Source organism: Manduca sexta, chromosome 19 (assembly GCF_014839805.1).
Source record: "Manduca sexta isolate Smith_Timp_Sample1 chromosome 19, JHU_Msex_v1.0, whole genome shotgun sequence".
NCBI classification, from domain to species: domain Eukaryota; kingdom Metazoa; phylum Arthropoda; class Insecta; order Lepidoptera; family Sphingidae; genus Manduca; species Manduca sexta.
Window position 1 is genome coordinate 12792554 of NC_051133.1, and position 14638 is coordinate 12807191.

General features: G+C 41.1%; 1 protein-coding gene across 1 annotated transcript; it reads left to right on the plus strand.

The window, feature by feature from the left end:
* Positions 1-8111: 8111 nt before the first annotated feature.
* Positions 8112-12995, plus strand: LOC115450028 (major facilitator superfamily domain-containing protein 6-A). Its single transcript, XM_030177935.2, has 9 exons — positions 8112-9141; positions 9788-10480; positions 10546-10738; positions 10828-10995; positions 11137-11286; positions 11566-11679; positions 11947-12139; positions 12245-12555; positions 12645-12995. The coding sequence occupies exons 1-9, from the start codon at positions 9032-9034 to the stop codon at positions 12747-12749; spliced, it is 2037 nt and encodes a 678-aa protein (XP_030033795.1). The 5' UTR covers positions 8112-9031; the 3' UTR covers positions 12750-12995.
* The last annotated feature ends 1643 nt before the right edge of the window (positions 12996-14638 follow it).

The window sequence follows — 14638 nt, forward strand, 5'->3', positions numbered from 1 at the left end:
AAATAATTGTGACTGGGTTTTTCCATCTTAAAAATTACTCAGTCGCAGCTCGGAGTCAGGAAGTGGGCGGTGTGATACCCCCGTGCCTCGGAAAGCACGTAAAGCCGTTGGTCTTGCGCCTGATCTCTCTCCGGTCATATCGGATTGCCGTCTCACCGAACTATGAGAGTGAAAGAACAGAGAGTGCATCTGTGTGTATTGCGCACACACTAATGCACTATAATGTCTCCTGCGTACCTGGCTAATATCCGTTGAGATTGGCCGCCGTGATCAAAATTCGGCTAGGAGGGATTCATTCGATTCACTGTGTGTTGAGTGTTCACTAGCCAATTTCAGTAAAATGTAAAGAAACAATTGACAACATTTGAAAATGTAAACGTTCTTGAAACAAAAATATCATTTCTTAATTTTTCTACTCTGAGTTCAATTATGTATTTTTAATATTTTTTTAATAATTACACAGAAAAAAATTAAAAACCGAAAAAGGCTTGATGACGTCATACATACGGCTGAATGAAGTAGTTCCTTGGTCCACCTTACTATTATTATTTTTTAAACTAGCTTCCGCTCGCAGCTTCGCCCGCGTGGATTTCGGACTTCAAAAATGGAGCCGGTCGCGAACGTTCGAGAATGTTCGTTTTACGAAGCTACTCGCTAGGTGATTCGCTAGCCTCTAGGTGCCAAGCAAGCCGCCTGCCTGTGCGTTCGCGACCTTATATATATACAAAAATAATCCTTATAGCATGATTCAGTATTCACGCATGATGGCTTATTATTAGCGTATTTCATGTATAACTTTGGTGTTTCTATACCGATTTCTATAATTCTATTTTATGGAATATTTAATAATGTTAACTTTTTTAATTAGGGATGACTGAGAGTGTTATAAACGTAAGAGTAGACAAATATAATGAGAAAGCTTCGAACTGCTAAGCTATCGGGAGTTACACGTGTTATTGTGAGTCAACCATAAAAGATAGACATATGCTGTCGTGGGATATTTTTTACATAATTTTAAGGAGAACATTTCCGTCATACATGATTTCTGTGTAGCTTTAACCATTAAGGTTACACACGCGACGGAAGCTTAAAAATGGAGTAACTTCTCCCGTTTTCCCAACATTTCCCTTCACTGCTCTGCTCCTATTAATTGTAGCGTGATGAAAAGTATACTATAACCAGCACAGGAGTATGACAAATAATTGTACCAAGTTTCGTTTAAATCCGTCGAGTAGTTTTTGTTTCTATAACGGTTATACAGACAGACAGACAGACAAAAATTTTACTAATTGCATTTTTGGCATCAGTATCGATCCCTAATCACCCCCTGATAGTTATTTTGGAAATATATTTCATGTACAGAATTGACCTCTCTACAGATTTATTATAAGTATAGATATAGATAAGACACTGTCATTTTTCAATGTCAATATTACAATCAATGATAAAAGAGTATAGAGGATGAGTGATATGGTCACGTGACATGCGGCACATTTAATGCATAAAATGGCGCCGACTCCGCCCCTTACAATAGTGATATGCTAGTACCGAAAATTTTGTATCGACATCGAAGAATTAAAAGAGAGACAAACAAGCCCAAAAAAGATCAAATACGAAACGGGTTAGGTTCTACCATAATATAAATATAACAAACCATAATATAAACAAATAAACTGAAACTGATTTATAAGTAACAATTATTAAAGAAAGCAGTACCTGTTGTGACAAACATCCAGTTGTGTTTGATCTATATTTGTATGTTGCACTATTCCTTGCTAAAAATTTAAGTTACAGATTAAGATATTTACTTTATACATGATAAATGGAATAAGATAGCGTAGCCAGCAATTATTTGGTTGGTTTTATTTTATTTTATTATTATGCTCTTTGATCGAGAAATATAACTATGTTTCAGCAAACTAAAATCAATGAGCGTAAAGATGGTGGTTAAGATAATCAATTATAATAATTATTTGCAATAGCAAAAATATGATTATGTATCTATTTCCGTGCATGCAAAGGTTGCTCAAAACATAAGACCGCCAATTGTAAAAATATATCTTACATTTCATCTTTATGTTGTTTCTTTTATGTTTATCTTTTATGTAACAATTCTAATTTTATTCATAGCAATATATTAAAGTAATATTACTATTAGGTGAAGAATAATCATCCTTACTGTTTTACTTATCGGGAATATTTTTGGAAAACAGTTATCTTTTACTGGCGTTAATTAAACGTGAGGTTTATGCATTTCTTCTCAAAATGTAGAGAACGAATATATGTATTTGGTGTAGGATTCCAATCACGTCGCCCAATATTCTCAATTCATTTTGCCTTGGTTTTTAAATTTTTTAGTAATCTAAAAAAACATTCTAATTTAGCTTAGTTTGTTGTTCTGGATAATACAATATTGATGTGTGCTCTAACATTCTTTCAAAGACAAAAACCGTAACTGATAAACGGGCGTCTGTTAAAATATCGATATCAATAATTTCTAAACAAATCCACCCATCCCTTTTTTTTTTTTTTTTTACGTAGGTAAATCATCAGTTGACTATCTCCCGCCTTGGGATGGGCGGGAGGGCGTGTCAGACTTTTACTGACTAAAAACCTACGGTGTTCACATCCTTTGCCTATGTGCCTAGGTCCAAGATCCGGTGGCATTGAGACCTAGGCAGGCACCGGCCCTAAAGGGCCCCGCAAATTACACTGACACTGCTCTTCGAGGCGCGCGTGGAACACTACACGCCGTACACACGGGCCGTTGGGGTGTTTCGGGCGACGAGCTACCCAATGCTCGTCACCCGACGGTCCGCGCCTATGGAGGCCGACGATCCTCAGCAGACGTTCGACGCCCGCGTCTTGTGCGTCTGCCGTGGCGGATGGGACGTTGGGCGCTTTGGCGCCGTATCCGTTCCGCCACCTCCTTTGCGAGCATCACGTCCTCGCAGAAGGAGGTGACTCTCTCTCGCCCCGGAGCATGGCTTCTACCAGGCCCCGACGCGAGAGGTCTCCGCCACCGATGGCCGTTGTGCGAACACGGCGGTGCTCAGCCCAAGCTGGGCACACCTCCACCGTATGCTCTACCGTGTCCTCCGGCCGATCCGCACAGTAAAAACACGCGGGCGTATCCTCCACCCGGATCCGATACAGGTACCTGCCGAAGCAGCCGTGACCGGTCAGTACCTGCGTCGTCCGGAATGAGAGGACGCCGTGACGTCTCGTCAGCCACACCTCGAAGAGGGGACTTACCGCCGCTATCGTGGCGTGCCCAATCCACCCATCCCTAAGCTCGTGTGTAAACAAACATAATGATTTTAATGGATATAAATCACGCTTAAAAGGCTTCAAAGCTTATCAAACAAGATCCACATATAATTTTAATTGATAAAAACACATCCAAAAAGTAAATATACAAAGATATTTACTAATTTTCGGTAAAAACAGTTACTAGCCTATGAAAAGATATTTCGGGGTCTTTCTTGCGTGAATTCGATTTGCATCCTTTCACACAACACTGAGTCATTTTCGAAACTTAATAAATACACTAATAGACACACTGAACAATTGAGAATATGATTATATTACTTTAATTCAATATTTATGAAGATTTGTTTACATCGTCTGACACTACATGTACTTGTTGACTGGGCTGCAATCAATGGCTTTTCTGCCGCAAGGCGGTCCCAGTGTGTTGAAGTAAACGAAATAGTGCCATATTCGAAGAAAGCAATTATTTTTGTCTTTTTTGTTGCGTTCCAAATAAGCTTTGAGTAAAATTTAGAATAAAACAAGATTGAAAGTGAAAATCAAGAATGAAAATATCTGAGTTTTGAAAAAAGTAAAAATATGGGTTTCATAATTTTAGATCTAGTTTCATAAAATATAAACATTTGGATTTTGAATATATTGAACAAATGGAATTTTGTCAATTGGTACTTTTTATAAACATCCAACGACAAAGCTATTTGCTATGCAAAATCCTTGGTGAAAACTCCCTATGCACACTAATTTTAAAAGTGCACAGATCATATCTCATAATAGCCACACGTGTACACTGAGCAAGCCCAGTCACGTCGTGTGTGGTATATTTTTTAAGCGCGGAGACGGCGTGACGCCAGGCTCAACTAGGGTTGCCAACAATTCTTCGGTGAAATATAGTATTTTTCAAAACTAGGTATATAAAAATACTTATAGTTAGTACACTTCAAAAAATTATAGTATTTCATGGAAAAAGCAAAAAAAATTACAAATATATTATATTTGTTACTAATTTATTTCTATAAAAATTCGAATACACGCTGTCCCAGCACTCAAAAGTAAAGAAATAAATACATAAATAAAAGTTAATGTAATGGGGCGTTCATACATTTCTAAAATGAAGGATTTTTTTGTTAGATTGAGGTGTTGAAAATATATTATTTTTGCGTAAGTACTATATATTTCTTCATTAGTATAAAAATATAGTATAATACTAAGTATATATTATAGTACGGTTGGCAACCCTAGGCTCAACCAAACAAACCATACAACTTACGAGATCACCTCCAATTTATGTTATACAGAGCTGTAATACTCGACTAAATGTGGTAAGTACATAAGTAGTGTCACCAGTTTTAAACATCCAGTTGCGATTTAAAGACCATTAATAATTAAATATAAAATATGATTATTCATAGATTCGTCCTTGAACATGAAAACCGTAAATATAGATAAAATATTTTCCTTTACATAAATGGACAAAAAATATGTGAACCATAACAATGGGTAAGTATAATAAATTAAGATGTTTTATCTAGTAAAACGTCATGGGATATAAAGTTATAAACCATAACCATAACACTTACGGTATGGTATACTTGGACAATGCTTTTTTGAAGATGCCTTTATATGTACTATATAAAACATGACTTTTTGATGACACTTGGAGTAATTTGATTGCAAATTAATCAACAAATGAACCATAAAATATAGTTTCATGTCATTAGTACTAACTTGTTTTACTTCTCCGAAATAAAGTTCTTACCAGCACTGTCAAGCTATTCCACTGGTAAGTATTATTGGTATTTCTTATCCCCAGCTGTTGGGATCTAAAGTGGAAAAGTGGGCATCTATTTATTTCAGTGGTTCTCAAACTTTTTAAATGACGGAACCCTTTTGGGAAGCAAAATACTTGATGGAACCCTACAATAAAACAATTGTTTTTATAAGTGTATTTTTTATTAATCAGCATAATAAAAGTACAATGTAACAGTTACTAATTATTATTTACTTCACCACTTGGCAAGGACAATAATAGAAAACATTAAAAAAGAAAAAATCTAACTAGTGGGAGGTATGAAACTGTTTTTTATCTTTTATCAATTGGTTGATATCAGGTTTGATGGAAGAAAGTTGGAGTCTCAAATTAGCTTCGGCGTCAACATAATAAAAAATATTTTTTATTTAATTGTAACAATAAAAATTGTGTACGTACATATTTGGGTAAAACTATGACACATTATAAGTTTTGTTGTCACGTGGGGAAGGGTACGCGCATTCCACAGACCGGCAAACTTGGAACGAACGGGTTGTACAAGTATAAAATTGTTGATACCAAACTTATGAGATATTGTACCAGCTATTGTAACACATGTTTCTACAAATACAAATAAATAAATAAATAACGTTCATAGCGTTTTGTCTCCGCGCGGCCGCGGAGCGACCAGAGAGAGGTGTTTTGATTTTTTTTTCTAAATTCTTGCGGAACCCCGACAGAGGTATCACGGAACCCTAGGGTTCCGCGGAAAACACTTAGAGTATAGCTGATTTATTTCATTAGGGCTTACCAGAGTGAGATGCCTCTTGTCTATAATATAAAAATTAATCGCTAAATGTGTTGGTAAGCGCATAACTCAAGAACGCCTGGACCAGTTTGGCCAATTCTTTTTTTTTAATATTCGTCGAAGCTCAAGGATGGTTTTTACGGCAAGAAAATATCAAATAATTACCGGAAAAACCCTAAAAACAGTCTTTTTCTTTATCCCATACAAACGTTTTCTAACTAATACGTAGAGTCAATTTGAGCTTTATTGCTATTGTATAAAGTTCACTGTTGTCTAAGCAATGTAGGTGTATTCCTAACATCAAAGCAGTGTGCGTTGGAGCACAGAATATAATAATGTAATGTCGCGTTCTGAAACTCAACAAGTGATATCGAATTGTGACTAATAAAATAGATAGGAACAAAAAACTGTCATATTACAAATCTTTTTGACAGGACGAAGTCTGTCGGGTCCGCTAGTTTTAAATAAAATTATGGTGCTTGTAATGAAAGAATATATACTTATACGTTTAATACTCCGTCCAACTATTTATTTTACTTTTGTCAGCACACCTACGAAAATCCGCAATCATTGTCAAGCACATTATAGATGACTAATAATAATACTTCATGGATACTGTTTTTCTTTTCTATAGTGAAACGACTCGATCTTTAGTTGCGATGTTATTAATCGATATTTATTGAGCCTGCAGATTGTGTAACAAAGATATTTTCATTCATTCTTCTTTCCTTGAATAAAAAAGGTGACCGTGTAAATAAAAATTAAAATGTTACACACTTACATAAGTATATTATGATTGATTTATGATGGCAAAAGAATATAATTAACGGCGTACGGCGGACGGCGTATAACAATCCTATTATAAAAAAAACATTAACTTTACTCAACTCATAAAACAAAAATACGAGCTAAAATATTCGTGATCAATTACACAAGCCGACAAAAAAATTTTTTTTTTTGTGTTTCTTTTCTAATGCTTGAATTCTGATTCCAAACATCGAAAACACTCGGATATCCATTTTTAACTCTTAAAGTTTGCTTTTGTCTGATTTATGTTGATAAGTACGTTTTGAAGATTTTAATTGATTCTTATGAGCAATAGGCGGTAGCATTTTGATCATTTTAATTGCAAATTGTGAATTATGTCTGAACGGCAGTAGTGAGTGTTTACTAGTCTATTACTATTTATAAAAAAGCATATTTGAGTTGTAACAACCGACTTTTATGTCGTACTTAGTTAGAAAATGGCACCAAGAAAGTGTAAACAAGATGTTGATTAATTCTGTTTTATTTGCGGTGAATTTATCAAAGTAAGAAGCAAAAAATTTGCTTTGGCAACGATTTTGAAGCATTGCGAAGCCTATGACGCTTATTATAACCTCAAAATACGGAATCAAGATAAGAAATGGGTGCCTCACGGTGCTTGTGTTCACTTCAAATTTGAAAATATAATGTGAAAGTGAAACCAATAGTAGAGCCTAAATAAATATTGATGCTACCGTTACATATAAAGTTAGGGCTAATGAAGCAATTTGTGTAAGCTCTAGATCATAATTCAGAAGCTATTGAATATTTAAAGAGATTTTTTTCCAAATTATCTGAAGCTGAAGTTAAAACTGGTATTTTCGTTGGACCACAAATAAAACAAATAATGAGCAGCGATGATTTCACAAAATTTCTTATTGCTCATGAAAAATAATCCTGGAAGCGTCTGAAAGCAGTAGTCAATTGTTTTTTTGGAATTCACAGAGTCGACAATTATGAAGAGTTCATTGAAACTATGCTTGAAAGTTTTAAATTGATGGGCTGGTTGGGCTGCAGAATGTCCCATAAACTCCATATGCTACATGCTCACCTAGACAAATTTAAAGATAATATGGGTGCCTATTCAGAGGAGCAGGGAGAACGTTTTTATCAAGATGTGATGGACTTTGAACGACATTACCAAGGGCAGTACAACGAGAGTATGATGGGAGATTACACTTGGGGATTAATACGCACACAAACATAAAAGATCCATAAAAAAAAACCATTTTTGAACATGAATTTTTGTTATTTTCTATTTGTTTGCTATTATTAGTCATAATTCTTGTATAAAAAAGACTTTGATGTTCAATAAAAAAAAATATCGTAATTTTAAATAAAATTACAGAAAAAGTATAAAAATTTGTGTGTTTTTTTTAAACTCAGTAAAATTGCTCTAGTTTCTACAAAAGCAAACTTTAATCGGAACAGTTATTTTTTTATTTATTTGTAACATAGGAGGAACCAAAATTTCACATTCAGGAGCCAGACTCAAAAATCGTGTTGACCGGTGTTATCCTTAAATTCTAGAGAAGACAAATCTAGTCATGTTTGCTGGGTAGCATGCGCCGATGTGGAGTTGCGTAGTAGTAGGTTCTATACTAATATGGCTTTAGACTTGACGATGACGTTTTTCTAACTAATAATGATTGAGGCATCTACACCACGGTCCACATTGATATTGTATTTGCGACAGTGCCTCTGTTTGCTATAATTTTCTGGCTAAACCGATTTTTTTTAAATATTCTGCGGAGTAAACCAAATCAGAAATCATGTTATAGGTTACTTTTTATCACGAGAATTATTGCACAAAGGTTTTAAAAAATGTTGTTTGCCTGACGTAATATTTAAAACCATAGCCCGGGTGAATCATGGTAGAAAATCTCACACAAATACGTACTGTCTGACTTGAGATACGAATCCAAAACTTTGGAAAGTACCGGAATAATTTGTCAATGGACTAAGTGCACCGACAATGAAAATAATCTATAATTCCTTAAAGGCATTTCATAGCAATACTACATATTCCATTATGGAGAGGCCGTTTGCCAAAAATGATAGGAAGGTCAATTGCAAAAGATCTTGCTCTTTACTGAGTACACGAAAGGTCCGCACGGCGTCGTAGCCGCGGACGTAGTGTTGGTTGAGATGATTCCCAGGCGAACTACTCACTGAGACCAGTTCCGAGCTGAGGGTGGGCTGGGCTGGCGGGACACGGAACGATCGCAGGCGCGGCGTCGGCGCGGCGCCGGCCTGGCGAGCGGAGACGGCGCGCTGGAGCCGACGCGAGCCCGCGGTGAGGGCGGCGGGGCCACCGAACCGCGCACGCGCGACTCTATCGAGCGCGCGGTGGCAGCAGCGGCCCGGGTCCGTTTTGTCAGTCCGCCCCCAGCCGCGCCATGGAGCCGCAGGGCGCGGAGCCGCGCGCCGACGCGCCGCTCGCGCCACCCGCGCCGCCCCATCGACCTCTCGTCAACCCCGACGAGTATGGCGAAGTTGATACCACCAGGTGCGACCGCTGCCCGAGCCCGGTCCGGAACCCGGCTTTGCAAACACTCACCATCAAAACTCTTGCATAACATCAACACTGATACATCATTCATAACACACCATTCACATCACCGAAAAAAATTACTTCAAATTCAAAGCTATCTATCATATTAAATCACCATCAATCATGCACGAGAAACAATTTAAATATTTTTATTATATTATGTCATTTTGTGAAAATACTCATATTATCCTCTGGTATACGCCAGGAAGCCCCCAAATACATTTCATACATTATAGATCTCAGTGTGAATGTGCAATAAGCAGATGAAATAGAGATGATGAAGATGTAGGTCGCGGCCGCATCGCCAGCGCCGTGATGTGCGCACGGTCCCAGTGCTTAATAAATTAATAAGACCGAGATAGGAACTACGCCGATTACATACCTACGCAGAATGTAGCTTTATGCTAGCAAACATAAAATGGTTAGACTCGTCATCGAGCAGTACACTATGTATCGCTGCCCAGTTCTAATCCATATTATCATAGAGTTAGAATATTACTAAAACACCACCCACCCGTTGGTAGAAATAGTAAATGTTCAAAGTGTACCTATAAGAGGACAGGTCATTATTATGATTATGCTAGTTAGTGTGTGTCGGCAGGTACCCGGCGCCGAAAGATGCTACGCACAAGGTGCGCGGCCGCAGCGACCTGCTGGAGCTGATGTGCGGCGCGGACGCGGTTGACCCCGAGCTCCTTACTGTGAAAACGTTCTATTTTTTTTTCTACTCGGCGTTCGGCTCGCTGTTCCCGCTTATGGGAGTTTACTTCAAGCAGATGGGTATGAACGCAGGCCAGTGCGGGCTGCTAATCGGCACGCGGCCTTTCGTCGAGTTCCTGTCGGCGCCATTCTGGGGTGGGCTCGCGGACCGATGGCGCAAGGGCCGCACTCTGCTATTGGCCTCGCTCGGTGCGTGGATCGTGTTTACTCTGCCGCTGAGCTGGGTCCAGCCCAAACCGGTGTCCTGTGTGCACCCGCTCAACGATTCTGCCTACAATCTCACCGTTCCCAAATACGATGAGGACTGGAGCACACCCCCGCGCTCCTTCCACGGACTGAGCATCCCGCGCGAAGGCTCACCGCTTCCCGTCAGCGATGCGCTCAATTACAACCCCAAGGCTAACGGCGACTGGGTCACACCGCTGCACTCTTACATCGTGTACAGAACGCCTGATATTCAGAAGACATTCTTTTTGCTCTTATTGCTGGTCGTCATCGGCGAATTCTTCAGCGCTCCCGCGATCACTCTCGCCGACTCGGCAGTCATTACGCTGCTAGGAGAGGACGCCGACAGGTACGTAAGGCTTGGAGGCGAGGCGCGCACAATATGACGGTCAGTAACGGTGTCTATTGATGCAGGTACGGACACCAACGCATGTTCGGCTCACTGGGCTGGGGGCTGGCAATGTTCTTCGTGGGTATTGCGCTCGACCACAGCACCGCGTTCAGCTCGCACCCCTGCGGCGGCCCTCAACGCTTCGAGAAGAACTACACCATCTGTTTCGCAACGTTCTCAGTGCTAATGGGCGCAGCGCTAATCACCGCAACTCAGGTTTCTTGTTCAGCTTCAACAGTTTATAATATTGTGAATAAAATATATAGTTTATTCTACAGGTAACTAATAACATTTGTTATCAATAGATACGTTTCAAATACGAGTTCGTAAGCGAAGAGCCGGCAGCGCCGCCGCCGCCCGCTGAGCCCACGCACGAGGAAAAGTTGCAGCAACAGCTGGCGCAGCAGCTTCAGCTGCCAGGACTCGACACCAGCGCGCCCGCGCCGCGCCAGCCTGACCTCGAGCATGCCAAGGTTCACGCCCAAACGCATGTTACTGCCCCTACCATGGTTGTCATGGCACCCGATGTCTTCAGTTTTATTTATTTATTTGCACTTCACATACAATAAAAATTGTACATTGTGTATTTTTATTGTTCTTTGATTGGTTCTCAGGTGTTCGCACAGACGACACGCGAAATGCCCGAATGGGTGACGGTACTGCGCCAGTTCCAGAACGTGAAAGCCGCTTCTTTTCTCTTTGTGGCTTGGTTTATGGGCTTTGGCATCGGGCTCATTTTCACCTTCCTCTTCTGGCATCTACAAGTATGTACCTAACCATGATCACATCTGTCCAATGTCGGATAAGTGCCGTACATTTATTTAAAATAAAAATTATGCTAAAGTAATTCTATTTGTCTAGCTGTTACATTTTCACGCCTAAACTATTAACCGATTTTGAAATTTAGTACGAAATAAGCTTCAACTATTTACTTCTTATCCTGAAAAAGTACAAAGTATAACTTTTATCCCGGTAAAAGTTTATGACGCTAGCCAAGCTACAAGTAAAAACTAATAAAACATAATATTTGAATCAATTATCAGGACATCGGTGGGTCTCCAACATTGTTCGGCGTCGCATCGGTGATTAATCACATTTCGGAAATCTTCGCGTATTTCTTCAGCTTTAAGCTGATAACACAAATGGGACACGTAAAGGTTAGTCGTTTAATTTAAGGCACAAGGTACATACTTAATAGAAGCAGGTGAATACTATGACGAACTGTTATCGAGTGAATGCATTTTTTTTCATCAACGCTTTGGTATAGAAAAATCAATGTGATGCTCGTGTAATTTTTTTTTATATATTTATCTTACTTTGATCTCACTAAAAAATTAAGACAGAGAATTGTGCAGTCTCTAGAGAGTATACAAGTATAAAGTTGTGGTTAAAGAGATTAAAAAGCGTAACTGTCGTACCGACAGGTTCTGTGCCTGGGGCTGGCCGGTAATGTTCTGCGATTTCTGTACATCGCATGGCTGGGAGACCCGTGGTGGGTGCTGCCGTTTGAGTTCGTACAAGGCGTGACTCACGCCGCTGTATGGGCCGCTTGCTGCTCCTACATCGCACACGGCGCCCCGCCCGGACTGCGATCCTCGGCGCAGGGAGTGTTGCAAGGTACCCATTGCACATATTATATTCGCGAGCCCGTTTACCAGGGAGACCGTCGCACCGACTCAACATCCACGCATATCGCATACAATATACACGCCCGATACGCAGGTCTACATCACGGCCTGGGTCGCGGCTGCGGCGCTGTGTTGGGCGGCATTGCGGTGGCCAAGTGGGGCACGACTCGCACATTCGCTGGTTACGGGCTGCTGTGCTCGGTGGTACTCGCCGCGTTCGCGTTCATCAACTTCCGCGGCGGCGCAGAGGCGGGCGCCGGGCCTGGCTCCGAGGAAGAGGCGCGCGCCGTCGCCGAGGTGGGCGTGCTGGCTCCACACGGCGTGCCATCCAACCCGCTGCCACGCGCACTCTCTTCCACACGGCTGGCGGACCTCGCACACCATGACTCATACGGCGCAACGCAAGTGAGTGACTGTCCGCACTTCAGGCGTGCCTTGAACCACGCCAGTAGCGTAACCCGGCTGGTTCTGATGTCTCCCCTATATGATTGCAGAATTACAGCGGCGCAGAGAGCTTGAGCGTGCCGGGCCAGCCTGCCGCCGCGCGCCCCACCAACCCTTTCCTGGCGGAGCAGCAGGCGGCGCCCGCCTACAGATAAGCGTGCGCCCCCTCCAGCCGTTTTGCCAGCCAGCAGCGTCGACCCGCCGTCCGCCGGTCGACACTGCGCACTACCGTCGACTCAAGCGTTGGAAATGTAACAAACAACACGCGGCGTAATTCGCCACTCACCACGCCCTCTGCGTGTTACTATCATTTGTTATCGCGCCGCTTTTATCTTAACGCGATTTCTACGTACTACCGACAGATCGTTTATAATGTCGCATTAAAAAGCTAAATAACAAAATTAAGTAAGTAACTTATTAAATAAAATTATAAATCTTGAATCTAAATATGTATAGTACTTACTGGTTGTTGCTTTTTGTTGATTCGTATAAAGTTTAAGGGCTGGGCGTCGGCACTCGGTGGCGACTGACGTCCCTCACCGCCCGCACGCCAGCATCAGTCATGTGTGCGTGGAGCTCGTGTTGTGCGACGCCGAAAGTTTGGTGTGCGAACGCGATCATATCATGGTGTGATCAGTAGAGACGCTCGTTCTGTATTTTGTTAAAACTGTATGTATAGTGGATATTCTATCGTATGTTTACATAGGTTGTTGTAAAGGAGATGTAGCGCGCGCGGCTTCGCGCCGCCTCACCAGTTATATATTTTTGCACCGTCTGTGAGCGCGCCCGCGACCCCCGCCCCGCCCCGCCGCGCCCCGCCCCGCCGCGCCGGAGACGAGCCGCGAGGGCGCGCGGTGGCCGCCGGGACGCGAGCCGCGGGCACCGTCAATGTTAGCGAGGAACGCGACCCCGCCGACACGGGGCCGTTCAAATATTTCGATTTCAAATGTATAATAAATAAATGTTGAAGTATTCATTGTCGCGTGTTAATTTCAAATCTAATATACGATGTAGAGTGCAGACACACTGTCGAGATCGCCTCACCAGTCGCGACACGCTCGAGGGGCTGCACGAGCGAGTAGTTACTAGCCAGTATTCAGTATTCACTCTCCACATAATGCTTTCAATAAATAGGTGTGTGAAGTATAGTTACAGTGAACACAAACTGGTCTTGCAATGTCCAGCTTCTTCCTTATACTTTTCTCCTAGTTAATCATTACGTTACATAAATAATACTTACGTCAAAAACTTTAACTATTGGTAATTCTCTCGTATGCGAGTGCCCATTTTGTTAAGTATCACAACAATATCTATTTCAACCGCCTAGCGTTATTAGACCTAACATCTTACGTTTCAATGTGACGAGCGCAGTCGAATGCCGACGGCACACAGTATTTTGTATTTAATTCAAAGTTCTATATGTTGTTACAATATATTTATGGGCGGTCTTATACATATTACGCTCTATATCAAAACGTACGAAAATTTTTAGTAACCAGTCAATCACCCGAATACGATAGTTAAACAAAATTCTATTTACACTCAATTCGACCGCAACAACAACAACATTCCCCGCTCCTCCCGACCCTTCTAATAGTCCAGGCCTACGTGCCGATGAATACCGTAATGAATAGGTTTCTAGTTCGCTAATCAATAATAGTTAATGTCTCACATAAAGCGCTCATCCGAAAGTCCGTTATGTTTGCATAAGCCGACCCTTGTCAGTCTAACAACAAATGTCATGTTAAAAAGAAAAGCGTAAAGTGACAGAGTGATCAAAGTCGTTAGTGAGTATGACGGAGGTATCTCAATGACTAAATATAAAGAGGACAGGTCTCAAAAGTTAGCTATATGAATAAGTTATATTTATGTTAGGGAAATCGACGCAGAATTGTCAATATATATGTCTATCTCTTTTACTCAAAGCTTATTTGGAACGCAACAAAAAGACAAAAATAATTGCTTTCTTCGAATATGGCACTATTTCGTTTACTTCAACACACTGGGACCGCCTTGCGGCAGAAACGCCATTTATTGCAGCCCA